We start from the raw sequence: 16,057 nt of genomic DNA on the forward strand, positions 1-16,057 counted from the left end.
GTCTGAGCAGTTTCATGTGGGGCCCACAGTGGGAAAATTACTTTAAAAGCAGCAGACAAAAAAGAAAAAAGTAACAGCACTGGAGAAAGGGCAGTGTTTTCCACAGAGCAATGCATATACAATCCTGACATTATTCAACATGCTTTCAGACCAAAAACTGTTACAACATCTGTTAGGAGCAGAATACCAAAATTCTCTTTCAGCAAACTGCTATCTGCTTTCTATTCCAGCAGTGTTCCTGTGTCTTTTCAGCCTGGGCCTGTCATTTCCAAGCTGCAATTTGCAAAAATTCATCTCCAAACTTGTGAAGATGATTCACCTGAGCAACAGCGAGCAGTGGGAGTTTGTCAAAGAGAATTATTTGCATGTTTATAGCCCAAAATAAGATTTGACTTAATACTTGTTCATCGTGTGATGAAGGGTTTTGCAGATTTCTGTTTTTAAAGGGTGAGAGGCTTGGACCTTGCACACACCACTTGAGGGTGGGAGGACAGTGAGAGGCTGTGATTTGTCTGAGAGGTACAAAAGCTGGAGCAGAGGCAAAGCCCTCCTCCCAAGCCACACTTGCTTCTCACTTTCCAACCCTGAGCTTGGGCCAAGCCACAGCTTGACACTTCAGTCCTGACCTGACTGCAGGGTGAGCACATCTGTTCTTGGAGGGATTTGAGTTTCTTGACGTAGGGGAGTTTATTTCAACACTTCCTACAACAAGGACTTTTTTAGGCAGTGAAACTTGGAGTGAGCCAGAGGAAAAGGGTCATATACAGGTAGCACAGCAAGCAATGAACCTATATAACTGATTCCATTAATTAAAAAATGCTTGCAGGCTCTAGACTTTTGTATAAAACACATAGTAAAAATGAACAGTGGCTCCTAATTCTTTCTTCACCTGGATGCAACACAGCTCTGAGCAACAGGTCTTGCAGTTTTGTGCCAAGGATGTGTTAAGGGATGTGTGGAGAACCTCCATGACTCCATGGGCAGGAACCTCCTCCCCAGATGCCAAAGAAGCCTTTCTCCCATACCATGCATGTTTCTTAAGTTTTTGTCTACAGCAATGGAGAGGGTGTCACCATTAGTGTGGAGTGAGCAAAAACCAGCTCTGTAAAGGTAAAATGATTTCTACCTGCAGCACCTGAAAACCAAGCAACTTCAGTAAGACACAGAGTAGAAGCAAAACAAGCCCTGTGACATTTCTATGATTTTTTTATTTTGGATTTTAGTGTCAATTTGGAGTCAGATCACAGCTAAACCTTCATACCCCAGACAGAGTAGCAACCAGTATCACACATTGTGATGCCTTGTGTTATCCAAACCAGCTGGAAATTTGCTGCTTACAATCAGTGTGTTCACACATCCAGCCATGTGGTGTAATTATAACTGAACTGCGGGTACACACAGGCACAGAGAAGTGGAGCTGCTCATTACCTCCTTTGTCAAAGCCTATTTTTCTTTGCAAGACAGTTCCTGTGGCACCAGAATAAACAATCATTTTGGTTCTTTGCGCATCACCGGCATTTCCCCAGACAACCCCTCCTTTCAGTGTCAGCACTCCAGACTGCAAAAGCACCACCAATAAAGCCTTCCAGTCACTCTTTTTTCTAGAGGTGCATTTATCCTCAGCTTTTAGGAGGTGACAGAAGACAGAAGTGAGCACACACCCCCCCCACTTGCACACACACCTGCTTCCCCACTTGGCTGGTGGAACGTGTTCACGTGCAATGGGATGCGCACAACCAGGCTCCCTCCATCCCTGCACTCCTGGAAGGCTTTGCTGCTGGGCTGGAAGCCCCACACAAGTCCTGTGGATGGAAAAAGAGTCAGTTCAAGCACAATTCAACATATTAGCAGGAAAAAAAGATTCATCTGGGATCCAGAGAAGGATGTTCCAAGTTTACCATGCTAAAAACCAACAACAGAACTTTCCTAAGAGCAGGGGGTAAAGTCCATGGAGCTGAGTGTTTGCTACATACCAGGCTCAGGCAATAACTGGTGGCCTCTCCTTCCTTCTCAAAATACTCAGTCATAAAGCACAAGTGAAAGGATGCTACCACACCACCTTTGGAAATTTTAAATAAAAGGTTATTTAGTACAAGCTTTTCAGCCTCTTGATCCCAAATGGACCAAGGCTCACATTCATCCCCCATCTGAGCCTACTGAGGGGATTACTGCTAGAACTCCAGGCTTTATCCAACTCCAGAATAAGGTTCTGCATATTTCACTGATTTTTTTTTATGGAGACCAGGCTTTCTGTCTCAGTGGTTTTAGAGGAAACCATTTATATATGCAATAAAAAAGGCTATTTCACCACATTGCTGAAAATTCCATCAGGTTACAGTTTATCTTAATGGTATATAATTTACAATGTATTAATAAAGGAGTACTAAATATTATATTGCATTTGGCATAAAGAGTCCATTATAGATGTTTATAAACACATCAGTAAACGTTACAGACTTTTAAGTAACCCTATTGACCTGTAGCATAAATGCACTCTAGCTACTGATTCATGATATATAAACATTTTATGGGTAAACTTTTACAAGCCATTTATAAATACACTCTTAAAAAGAAATATAACATACTCCCCAAACAGACACAAATAACTCACAAAAGACAAGATCATTTCAAGAAGGAGTACGAGGTTTTTATTTGGTTTAATTCCTGTAAATCAAAGTTATGCCTGGGCGTACAAAAGTAAAATTAACACTGCATAACATTTTAAAAAAAAAATTACTATTTTCATTTTCTTTCAAATATGGGACTTGACAAAAGAAAGAGAAGACCTGAAACAGCCAAGCCAGATGGTGCAGAAGAATTTCCAATCATAGGAAAGAAGCATTAAATCTGTTCCTGCTCTCTTTATGCCATTTTACTTATGACACAGGTCACAATCTCTCTCATTTAGCTGTAAACATCTCAAAATGAGTTGCCCAAGTCACTACTGCTCACCCAGCTACTCCACCAGTGAAGCAAAATGACACATCCAGAGGACAATCCAACCCATCCACCTTAGAATACTTTATCCAAGACAGACTCACCCTCTGGAGAGGCTTTTTTCTCACCAAGAGTCATCCATGTCCCCTCTCTTGAGTGGTGCAGCTCTCGTGTAGGCAGCTGTGCCTGAGTAACTCCTAGTTGGGAAGTTTCTCTTAAACAAGAGCTGCAGAATCAGCTCAGCATGAGACACAATGAATGTTTAAAGGTTTAATTCATGAAACTGAGAGCTTTAGCTCAGGCAAAGAGAGTCTGTCAAGACCTTGCAGCAGAGTACCAGTGTGATGCTCCTGGTTATCGTGGGGATGGAGGGAAAAGTAGGAGCTCAAACTTCAAGGCAGGAACTGACTTCAATAAACTGTCTGCTGGATTCCTACCATGGCAGGTGTCAGTCAGCAACAGGAACAAGGTGTGAAGCACTCTGAAACCCAGTGGGGTTCAGGCTTCTGCTCCTTTCTTCCCCCAGCAGCTTTAACCCAATGTTAGCCTCGTGCTTGGCAGAAAGGTGACTGAGTGTCTGTTTCTCCATGCAGCACTTCAATGGGTACCGTTGTAAGACCACCTGGAATATGGCAGAACTCTCTCTGCTCTTTACCTTCCATGAATGCAACCTGTTGGTAACATCAAGTGTCAGTGAAATGCTTTGGATGAATCTGGATAAAGCACCAAGCTGTACTCTAATTAATCACTATGAATCTGTAACTTTCTCTGGTAACTTGACTTCAACAGACCAGTGAAAAACCACCTGTACCTGGGCCTAACACTACCTAGAACAGTGACAGCTTTGTTTATAGTAATAAAAACTAGAACAAAATACTAAAAAAGCAAATACATAAAGAAGGAAAAAGTAAAGTACGTTTCCAAGTATGTGCTTTAAGAAAAATGGGAGATTTACCATCCTTGTGAAGTCTCCTTATTTTTCAATTGTAGCAAGGCTAATTAACAAGGCTAAAAAAAATATTTCTTACCAGCTAGGTTGGATGAGCTAAGCACGAGTGGACTCCACTGTTTTGATACTCTAAGATGTGAATGTTGACACACTCCTGGCTTGGATTCTGGAATAAATCAATCTTCAGAGCACAGCAGCCCCATCTGCTCTCCTGCTTATAGCCTGTTCCTTTGTGCTTCCTTAACTGCCTGGCAAGCACCATCACATGTGTCTGGCAACAAGCAAGGGCAGAAGATCAGAGGATGGCAGCCTGCTGGTGAGTGTGGGAAAGGGTTTGCTGCTGACACCCCCGTCATATGTTCAGCTTTGCAACATCTGCACAAAAAAGTCCTTGTGTGTCAGCACCAGAAAAATCTCAGTAACATATTAGCAATCACTATTCAGCACTTGAATACCAAGGAAACAATGCAGTTATACCTTTTGGAAAGAAAACATTGCAAAAATATGCTTTGCTCTGACCTACAACTATGATTGTCAAAAATATTTTGCTTACCTACACAAGCTTTCTGAGAGGACTGACTCAAGATCTGCAGCCAGGTGGAAGCTCCCAGTGAATTCACTTTGCTGCTCTTAAACCCCTCCTGAATGACAGCCACGATGCAAAACCAGCTGCCCATCACTCTGAGAAGCAGCTGATTTTTATTTTTTTTTTCCATTTAAGCACCTCAGTACTAGCAGTGCTACCTGCATTGCATGGTCCCCTCTAAGTGCAAAGAAAAGGCACAAGCACAAGAGTCTCTTAGTAAAACATTAATCTCAGATCACAGATTTATTTTATGGATTTGCAACACAGCCCATATTACAAACATTGTCTGGGAACATTTACAAGAATAAATAAGATGGACTCGCAGTTGTAAAAAAAAGATTACACTTCACTGTAATGTACAGTCAAAAAATATATCTGATATTCATTGACTTGACATTATTTACCTTCCTTCTTTTAAGCTAGAAAGAAAAGACACTGAATGCACAGTGTTGAGAGTTGTGTTTATATTTTTTTCCTTTTTTTTTTTTTTTTTTTTTTTTTCCTTTTTATACGTGCTTTATCTATCAAACATCCAAACTGTACAAGTGAGTTTCACCAGTAATCCATAAAGGCCAAAGGAGGGGAGGGAAGGAGATGGGGGCAGCATTGCAACAGCATAGACTCCCTCTCATGCAGCCCTCCTCCCTGCTGGCAAAACACATCCAGGGAGCTGGAATGGGATCCTGCTGCTCCAGCTGCAGCCACAGCATTGCTGTGGGAAGTAGTGACAAGTCTGGCATCAAGGAACACTGGTACATTTTCCTTTCAACAGGATTGGTGTGGGGGGCAGGGAGCAGGTGCAGGAGATGAAATCACTCTGGGAGTGAATTTTGGGGATGTGGTGAGTCAGGATGGGTTAAAGGATGCATTAGGGATACAGGTCAAACTTTTGGCATAGAAGCACAGCGTTTAAGTGCTGGAGATGTTGAAAAGGCTACTGGGGAGATGAAGGGGTAATACAAGTTCTGTTCCAGGTACATAAAATCCAGCATGTGAAGTCTAGTTAGACTTTCAGCAATGCAAACAAATGGCCACCATTTGTCCTGGGGAGTCTATTTTCAGAGTATCTAAATTCATGAAAGCTTGTAAAGTGTTAGCCCCTCTCCCATTTCCATCCTGCAAACACACTCCTTTCCCTAATTCCACACAAATGATGATTTCCTGGACGTCCCCACTGAAAGATGATGTACTCACACAAGGAAATAAATCTCTATAGTGCAACACATTTGAGGTATCTCACCAAGTCCCCCAGACAGCAGTGCTTCAGGACATCAGATCTCCCAGTGAAAAATAACTCTACTGAAACATCATTCTGCAGCCAGCCCCTCCAATAAAGTAACCACTATGCTTTGGAGACCTCTTACAGAAGATGAGGACTGGTCTCAAAGGTTACATCTAGAGTGTACCTTCACCTTACACCTTAAAACAAGCAAATTCTTGCTCCAGACAAATTGGTGTGGACTGGCTCACGTTTATGCTTCTAAAAAAAAAAATTAAAAAATATCTTAGTTTGTTCTTTTATTGTTTCGTGCTTTTAATTTTTTTTCCCCACCAGGAAACATCATGGGAATACCAGATTCTGTCTCTCAGTGTGCTCCATTATTTTGGTTTTTTAAGGCTCAGGTTGAAAGCAGAATAGTGGTGAAAAGTCTGCTGCATGCACTGGGATGAGGATGGAAAGGATAATTTAGGTCTTTCATGAAAAAGCTGCCAGGTTTTCACAATTATGCTAGTCCAACATAAAAATGTAGGATATTCTGAGTATAGTTTACTTTTTACAGGGGAGGCTTTTAAAATATTTTAACACAGAAAATAAAGAGTATAGAGTAGGAGTCACCAGAAGTCAAGAAATGTTTTTTCTTTCCATCACACTCAGTACCACTGGATTGGGTCTTGATGTATGACAATGTATGGCTGTCTGACTGTTACAGGAAACTGTACATTCTTCAAGTATGTATATGAGGCAGATGACTGATACCTGTCTCAAGCCAATGAACAGATAATACCCATGATAGATGTTCCTAGTGATCCTTGCCAGAGCTGCAGAAAGTGGCCTTTGCTTACAGTGCTCTTGGCTCACTCTTGATGAAAGAAGAGCTGTAGATAATTTTGGGAACAGGGAAAGGAAGAGCACTTGCATTTAGATTGTGTATTATGTACGTATGGCTATAGAACACTGTAATCTAAATAAACAGGAATGCAGGAGGGTTAACAGAATCCTTATTATTTGCTTCTGTCTCTCTGACTTTAATGAGCTACCTTCCCAGTCTCTATCCCTGTAAGCATCTGTGCTGGGAAGATACAGTAGTTTGGTTCTCCCATTCCAGTCCTCTAGAAGGTACAGTGAATTTTTGACCAAAGGCTGAATAACTTTTTGCCACATGCTCCTATTTATTTTACAAGCAAACCAGGCTTGACTGCACTTTGTACACTTAAGAGAAATGAAAATATGAAAGTGAAATGAAAATACAGGAGGGTCACGCCAAGTTCTTGAGATGTTCCTTGCACTGGCTGGAGATACTATAAAAGTTAACTGTGCCACCAATATAATGGAGGTGGATTGTTTAAAATTATTACTGGATAACAACGTTTTCTAAGTGGACCATTCCCTACACTGCATGTCCAAGGCTGTACCAGGGCTGCTCTGTGATGACTTGTTAACAATTCTGTAAGCATGACAGATAGAGGCACCTTATATGTGAAGATTCCTCTCTCTTTTTATCTTTGTCCCTCAGGATTTATTCCCTGTGTTACGCTCTGTCTGCTCCATCTCCAGAGAGCTCTGCAGCATGGCATGTGGCATTATCTGCTTTTTATGATCTTGGCATGAACCCAGAAAAATAAGAAAGATGTAACAGCAGCCGTGCAAGAACGAGAGACAGAACAAGGGGCAACTTTCCAACCTGTTTCAGGACTCCATTTAAGCTGCTTTCTCCTCCAATGTCTGGTTTCTCCCAAAGGAGATTTCTTCTCCTTTCCTTCTCTTCCAATGGCAATTGGCTTACCTGCCTTCTGGCACCTGCTGCAGGAGTTTCTCTCCTCTCTCTGACTCTATGGCCCATCACAAGCAGCCACCCAGTGCCTGGCTTATGATTCCCAGGGGAAATCCCACAAATTACTCCTAAGGGACCTCTGAAAATTAAATGGAAAAACCGGTCTACTATCTGCAGGCTTAAATCTACTACTGTGTGGTCCACTTTACCTCTGGACATTGTTTTTTGTACACAGAGTTTACAGATCCAGAATAAAAGCTTGGAAACTACTGACACACCAGTATGTGCTTCCCTAAGCAAAAGCTTTGAGATTCCCTCCTCTGCCCTATGGATTTGCATGGACCAGACTAATTGGGGGTCTCAGTTTGTCTATTGGGGGTTAGCTGGGTAATCTTCAAACTTGTGTTTGAAACTTGTGCCCCCATGGGCAGGGGCTGAGCAGGACAGAAACTACATTTTGATCTGGGGGTCAAGGCCACAGAAGTTTTTCAATGCATGTAAAAATCTTTCAAAGTTAACTGCCTGTTGCCTGTGGACCAAAACGGACAAGTCAAGCTCATATAAGTGACCAAAACATCAATAAACTAGAAGGGACCCACCATAGCTTTGATAAAACTGGTCAGAGCTGAGCATGGCACAGAGAGATGTAGCTCTGTGCAACCTCACTGAATTTCAATCACAAATTGAAAAGGCTCCTACTAATCAAAGTCCAGAGACTTCTCTGATCAGAAAATACCAATTATTTCTATTTGCAGACATAGATAAACCTACCAAATTCCCACTTGCTTGCTTGCTACCAGAGGTCCTGATTACATTACCTTCCCATGCACACTGTACTCCCTTTTCCAGTTTCTTATTTTTATATTAATTCAGAAATACCTCAAGCCTATTTACAGGAGGTCAACTGTCATTTTTCCTTAGAGGTAATCTGAAGGAAAAAAAAAAATAAATAAAAGAGCCAGAATAGGGGACAACTCCTTCACACATATTAATAAAACAAAAAGCTCCCCACAAACCACCACCAAACTAACACAAAACTAAGAAACAAACAAATGAACAAACAAAACCATTGTTCAGTTCTACTGTACCTTTTAGGGGTTTTGGTCTATCCCTTTCCTGCAGACAGCTCAGGGTTTTCCCTGTCCAGCAGCCAGCCCAGATAGCTCTGGAACTCTGCCTCAGTTTTATCCCTTAATAATTTAAGATGTTAGTTACCCCCTGTATGAGACAGTCACCCCTGAATCAACCTTCTGTACCTATTTCTACTCCCCTTCATTATTTCAGATTACACTTCAGACTAACACTACACGACTAATGAACACTGCTCCCTCACCCCTGAAGGATCTCAGACTGGGGATAAGTCTGTCTTCATTCTGACCATTCAAATATTGCCAATATCATATCTTTCCAGCCTGAAATTCAGTCATTGAGGAATTCACCTTTTCTACCATACATTATCACTTTCCAGCCCCAACAGCAGCTGCTCAAAGCTCACCCTGACTCCCACCCCTTCAGGAGTCAGCAAGCCTCCTTTATCTCATCCCATAATTTCTCTTTCCCAGCAAAACCAAACCCATCACCCATCATCTTGGTTCAAACACATTACCTGCTTTGCTAGAGGCTGTTCTCTATGGTTTGAAGAACCTCAAGGCAACGAGGTTATTCCAAGCCAGCTTCTCTTGCCACACCATTCCCTTCATCCCCATTCAGCAGATTTGCATCGTGCAGACAGGAGCAACACAAAACTCCCTGAGCCAAGGCAGGATGGAGCTGGGTCAGGGCCCTGAAGCAATGAGATTGCATGAGGATAAAACAGTTTGGCAACATGGACTGGAGTGTTTGCTGAGCAGCTTCCCCCATGGATTGCAGCCTGGACATTAGGAGAAGGTTGGGACACATGGCTGAGTTGCTGCATAATAAGCTGTGACTAATAGGCAGGCAGTGGTAACCAACATTTGCATTGAACTATTTCCTTGCAAATACAAGGTAAAATGCAGCTTAAATAGCTCTCCCTGCAGTTTATGCTAATGTTTCCTTGCATTTGCAAAGTTGCTGTGTGTCACAGGTGCGCACACCTGACCCTTTAGCAACATTTTCCATACCATAAACCACATTCAAACCTACGTCAAGACCTTAAACAACTCCACTGCCCATGCTATTCTGCTCATCCAACACCTCCTTCCCTCCACGCACACATCCTTCCTATGGGCTTACTTCTGGCTTTTTAATCCACTTTCCTTCATACTACTGTTAAGCCTTGAATCACCTCCTCCACTTCACATTCCTTCTGGGTTTCTCTTCTTTTTACCCAGGCTCTACCCCTCAGTGTTTGCCCTGGTCCTTCGTGAACTCAGGAGGGGACCTACAGCTAAGCTACTTTCTATGTACAATTTACAGAATGTTAAAATCTAATCAAGATTTCCATAGGATCCACAGGGAGTGATTCCCTCTGTCTTCCTGGCACTACTGATGTCACAAACACTTTGCAATTTTCTGCATACCTGGGCAGTTGTTGAAAAACCCTATTCTGGGATGAGGAATCCCTCTTTGCTAACAGCTCCCAGCTTCTGACCTACACTGTAATCAAGCCACCTGTAATCAAAACACTCACATTATGCATTCCTTGTCATTTTTATAGCATAGTTTCTCTTTGCCTTCCTTTTTTTTTTTTTTTTTTTGTTTGTTTGTTTGTTTTTTGTTTGTTTTTTTCTGTAGAATTGCATGTATTGCTTAGCAGCAAACACTAAAATAAGTGGTTTTTTTTCATAAGATGCCAGACATCCACCTCAACTGGAATTAAAGGTGACTTCATGATTTCTTGCAATCAAAAGAAAGGATCAACTAGAAACCAAGCTTAGGCATCTGTGAGGGGTTCTCACTGGTATTTTAGGGCACACTTGGCTACATCAGGGAAAACATTTGGTTGAATTTCATTTAAGACCTTCAGGATATTGAAGCCAAGAATACAAAGCTCCTAAGAAAGAATACAAGAATACAAGCAAGGTGGTTCAGCAACCTCTGCAAGCCCCTCCTCTGCTTAGCAGGAAGAGGATTATTGCTGTTCCAAGCATCCTTAGACTGCTGCAAGTCTTGTTAGAAATGGTAGATACTGGTATGTCTAAGTCAAGAGTTGCCTTTATCAGTCTGCATTTTCATCCTTCACTGAGTAATGAGCAAATGAGAACTGAAAAAAAAAAATGACCAAAATGTTTTGAACTTCTGGCATGCTCTGTGCCAGGCAGTGACATGGGACTACACAGCTCCCAGCTCAGTTTCTGAGTATACACCTGAGGCTGGAAAACTGTAGGGTGGTAAGAAACTAAAGTTTCCTTAAACTCTTACCTTAAGTCTCTCTTTCAGCAATTCTTCATTGGAAGAAACATCCTAGAACCAAACTTCCAGGCAAAGCAACCTTGTATCCCCATACCCTCAAGATAAACAAACAGCTAAGTTGAAATACTGGATATTGTAAAGCCAATTATTCAACCAATTATTTTTTTCTCCGAGATTACCCTGCAGACATTAGTGATGAACTACTTAAAAATACTCTTTCAGAAAAACAATTTCGTAGCTGCTCAGAAGTCAGAGTGAGATCCAGAACCCTGGCAAAACACAGCTGGTGTTTGTTTCAAAGAAGGATTGTTGCACGGGCATTTTTGCAGAACAAAACAAAAGCTGTTTTGCTTAGGAAGAAAAGTTGCTGTTCTGGTCTAACACTTTTGTTAACAAATGTCAGAACAGGTTTCTGTGTATGTACATCACCTTTCCTACAGCCTGGATGGGTTACCTTTTTGATGCTTGTAGGGCCTGGAAATCTGAATAAATCACTCAACTACAGCTGACTACAACAGTTTGGAAATAGTGAGGAAACCTTGACCAAACCCAGTTTTAAGATTCTTTTCAGACTTCAAACTCTAGAGCAGGAACCTTTTTTGCTTTCCGTTTGCACAGTGCCTAGTTCAGGAGAGTCCTGTTATGACCAGGGGTCCTAAGCTCTACAGCAATACAAATAATAAATAAAAAATAATAATACATAGTATATGATCAATAATACCTACTTAATACCCTGTCTTTCAAAAAACACACTGCACCCTAGCAAATACTTGAAAAATATGGTAACGAAGTTACCAAGGTTGCAAGACAAAGGCCATTTGTTTGATGCAAATATGAAACCTTAAGGTTTCAAGTGGCTGGGAAACTCATGAAGGACATGGCTTTACCAGCAGTGAAAGGAACACAGACCAGAGGGATGGAACCAGTTCATACAGAGCCTGGAGAGTCTGGCAGAAACTGGGAGCAAACATTTGGGCAGAAGCCGAGGCAGTGAGTCCATGAACAGCTTCTCATCTCCACCATCTATTTCCATGCTAAAAGGGACTATATATGGTAAGAGAATTTAAGTGGGTTGGGTTTTGGTTTTTTGGAGTTGGCCTTTTCATTTGGAAAAAGAAAATAAAAGGAAACAGATAAGGTAGACATATTGTAATGAAACATTTCATACATCCCCTATGGCTATCTCATTTTTCCCAAATGACTGTTGCATGAAATTAAAAAATTAAAGACTGGGACTTGAAAACAAAATTATAAATTAAAAAGGAGACGTTTAGAAGATAATTTCCTAAGGGTTTCATTCCTTCCCCACTCTGCAGCAAGGAGAGCAAAAATACAATCCAAGAGAGGAGAGAAGAAGTCAAAGGGGATTAGAAAGTCCAGTCTTTCAGCCTGTCTCCCATTTTGCTAAATTTTACAGTAGGTTATTTAAGAAGCAGTAGATGTTCTGATAGAAAGCAGGCAGCAGCAAACACAGGCATCATCTCCTCCTTCCAGTGAGGTCTGTGCAATCTCAATCTCTTGCTCTGGGAAGGAGGGGGTTTCCTTCCCACACGTGTTTCTGCCTTCCAGCGTGGGCGAGGGGAGAAGCATCTGCCAGACATTGGGGTCTGGCATTTCAGAGGGTCCCCTCCATCCACTGGGCTAAAAGGAACTCAAGTATTCCAGTGCAACCTCATATACAAATTTATACTGTTCCTGAAAGAGAGAAGAGAAAACAGCAGCATTAGGATATGGGTAAATTCTTCAAAGCCTCATCCCTCAAGCTGTCAAAGATGTTTCCTCCCTCTTTCTTATTCTGTTTGGCAGGACCTGACAAACATTAATTGTGTTTTGTGTTGTCCTGAAGAAGCATTGTTAAGAAATGGTATTGTCAATGGAAAAGAAAAATACTCAAAGAGGCAGCCAGACTGTGGACTACTCATTGTTTGCTTCAAGCTCTCATTGCACACGTTGCTTTTGAGGGAAGAACTCAGTGTGATCAATTGAACTGATTGACTTTAGGGCAGATTAATCTCCAGTTGAGGGTGTAAGGCCTGGGGCTTGTATTCTTCCCCTTTCTTGGTTTCAGGGCATGTCCCAGCATTAGCCCTGGGCTGTATGCATGCACAGAGGGACAAATCCCATCCCTCCCCACAGCCATGGTGACAGCCACTTAGGGTTTAACCTCCTGGAGGCAGCTCCAGGGTGTAGAGACAAGTGTTCATCACTCTGCCAAGGCAGCTCTTCTCTGCTCAAGAAGAGAAGCAGTGGGACCAAAGGATTCATTACACCTGCTAAAGTGGGTCTGATTTTAATTCTGATGGTTTTGTCTTGTGATTCATTTTGATTCATGCCAAGTTAATCCATGAAATTTATGGGTTTTTTTGACCTATTGTAAAGCCTTCCAGCATCTGCTGGGTGGGAGAAGGTGCAAGGGGAAAAGCTTACCAGTGACTCCACCATGTTGGATTTGTTATTCCGTAATGTTTTCACTATGTGGAACACATCAATGATATTTTGCTGTTGAATCATTTCACACACACTGCAGATGGCACAGAAGGTGCCACTGCGTCCCCCCCCATTCCTGGGAACAGAAGAAAAAAAGCAAGTGAGGGAAGAAGGAGAGCATTGTTTCCACAGCATCCTAGGACAGGTCTGTCATGTAAGGACTGCTTGAGGATGCTCAAGGGTGAAGGTGGAGGAGAAGATTCCCAGCAGTGGTGGACGTGGAAGCCCCAAGGACTGCAGTGCTGCTCTTCACTGCTCTGGGGCTCACAGCAGCTCTGCAGTCAGAGCTGGACACGTGGAACTGCTGCTTCACTTGAGTTTGGGCTCCAACAGGAGACCCACCTACATGACAGAAAGCAGCAGAGCTATTTCAGCTACTCTGCACAGCAGTCAGTAAAGTCTCTTCACCAGGATGTTATAATGTAGCTCAACAGTCAACTTGAAGTGTATTACAAATGTAATTTAACTTCATTTTCCCCAGCCGAAGCCTGGCAAACCGCCAGATCTGCAATCCACAACCCATGCTGTTCCCTCAGCCTGTTCTGTGGTTACAGACATTTTCCAGTCCTACTTACAGGCAGTGGACCACTGTCCGTCCATCTCGCCCATCGTACTGTTCCTGCCACTTCTCCAACCTTCTGACCACCTTCAGGAGGGAACGTTTGGAAGGAGGGGTGTCCCTGTAGGCTGGCCAGCCAATGTACTGCAGGTGCTGAACGATGCGATACCCATCCTGGGGCTAAAACAAAGAGCATTTTCAAGCTGCTAAATGGGATAGGGCAGGAAGCACACAATCAGAATCAGAGGCAGCATGGAAATGTAATTTACGGAGCCTCTTTCCATTTCGGATGAGAAAGAAAATGAAAAAGAAACAAAGGAGACATAATCAATCTGGGAAGCAACTGATGAGAGAAAAATCCTCCTCTGAAACCCTTCCCTGCAGCCCTGGAGCTGCACTGCCAAGGTCCAGTGTGCAGATAAACTTTTTTTCTATTGCTTCAGCTGTCCTGGGGCTGAGGGATGCAGACAGAGTTGCTCACAGAAACAGCAGTTGCTTATTTATAGGAAAAACAGTGGCAATTGGGAATCCCAGTCTAGCCAGTAAACATTGCATCTGTCTTCAGAGACGCTGCATGATAGTTGACAGATGGAGAGCTGCTGACACCATCTTGGTTTATTTCCTAGGATACTGAGCATTTTGTATTGGCTACTAAGTGATTAATTGTTCTCAAATATACACAGAAAAATGCTTTCCATTTAAATACAGATTTTCAGATCATACCATCCACTTTCTACTTTCAGCCAAGACTCTTTTACCAATATAGACTGTTGCAATGAAACGTTAATTAAAGGAAGTAGCTACTAAATTCTGCAGTGGATTTTTTTTCCTAGGTGAGAGATTCGGCATCTCTAAACCACAAGACTTGGCTCTGCCTCCTCCTCATGCCAGAATGTATTTCTGAGACTAAATAGGGAATGTGGCATTTCCCTGATCTTACCCTGGCCATGTTGCAGATTCGGAATATCCGGTTGATGATGTCTTCATCGATGTCTGCTGAAACAAACTCTACTTGAATTGGGCCATAACAACAGGAGGTCTTCTCTGGCCAGTACTGCATGCAGAGCTGGAGAAAACACCAAAAGAAACAGAAAGCACTTTAACAAGGAAATGCACACTCCGTTTTCCTTCCGTTAGGATTTCTAAGCAGCTCAAAATCCATAACCAATCACGTATTTGCTCAGAGAAAAACTTCTGGCTCAATAAATGTATTTTTATATCCTGAAGAGGAAGAGAAAAAATATTTTAGAAATGTCGTTTTTGTTTCTTTAATTCAAGCAAAGTGAAAATTTTTCTGTAAGATGAGCTTTTCAGCTTTCTGACTCTAGTAGCAAGCAGGAGAGGGGAAAATGAGTTTGCTCACTGTCTGAGAGCAGCAAGAACAACTCTGATTTTTGGGTGAACCACAACTGAATCTCTAAAGTTTGTGAAGCAGGTTGGAAGTCTTTTTTCTTATGCTGATACTACTGAATTCAAAGTACAAAAAAGAAAATCCTATCCACACAAATTACAATCTAAGTATTTCAAATCCATCTGGAAATACATCATGGCGAGAAAATATTTTGCATGAGATCTCATTAGCAGTTTTTGCTGAGATTGTATTTCTTTCTGGTTTTTTCTTCCTATTTTCAAGTGTCATTTTTTAGAAGTTTTGAAACCCCCAGATGCTCATTTGAACTTGGTCTTAAGCTTTTCAAGTTCAGCCATTGCCAGTAATAATGTCAAGTGTGTGCATGGCACTGCATTAATTCTGTATTCCTGTTACTTCTTTGATCACATTGGGACTGAAATTGGGGGGGATAATCACTCAATCTGATGCATCTCTGCCCTTGTTAGCTTTTCAAGATTAAGCAAGCCAGCCAAGATGACATAAGCCAGTCCTCCTTTGAAGGCTGTCTTCACTTTTCATTCAGATTTTACAGAAAGTAGCCTACAGATCTCCTCTCAAAAAGCATCTGTCCAATAGGCAAGATTTGAGCTGAGCAGGTGCTTTAGGAAATAACCTCAAGAAGCCTTGGAAAGAAGAAAGAGACTAAACCTTTCCTTAACTTTGAAAATCTGCTGTTCATAAAGCAGGTTTGTGAATGGCCATCTATCCAAGCCTTTAGGTATACACAGAGCTGAACATTGTTATGTTCTCTGACCTCCATGTGGCTTTATTTGCACCATTTCCCTGCACGGTGGAGGAACGGTTTATTTATTTATTTTAATTC

At 41.9% G+C, this 16,057-nt stretch overlaps 1 protein-coding gene across 1 annotated transcript in view; it reads right to left on the bottom strand.

Moving 5' to 3' along the window:
* Positions 1–12,034: 12,034 nt before the first annotated feature.
* PTPRT (protein tyrosine phosphatase receptor type T) overlaps positions 12,035–16,057 on the bottom strand; it is a 439,233-nt gene continuing 435,210 nt past the window's right edge. The window contains exons 31-34 of the mRNA XM_071759664.1: positions 14,785–14,910; positions 13,861–14,024; positions 13,226–13,361; positions 12,035–12,493 (exon numbers count right to left, since the gene is read on the bottom strand). Of these exons, the coding sequence (XP_071615765.1) occupies positions 12,440–12,493; positions 13,226–13,361; positions 13,861–14,024; positions 14,785–14,910 (480 nt within the window). The 3' untranslated portion in view covers positions 12,035–12,439. The remainder of the gene's footprint in view (positions 12,494–13,225; positions 13,362–13,860; positions 14,025–14,784; positions 14,911–16,057) is intronic.

The sequence above is a fragment of the Heliangelus exortis genome, chromosome 16 (assembly GCF_036169615.1).
Source record: "Heliangelus exortis chromosome 16, bHelExo1.hap1, whole genome shotgun sequence".
Classification (NCBI taxonomy): Eukaryota; Metazoa; Chordata; class Aves; order Apodiformes; family Trochilidae; genus Heliangelus; species Heliangelus exortis.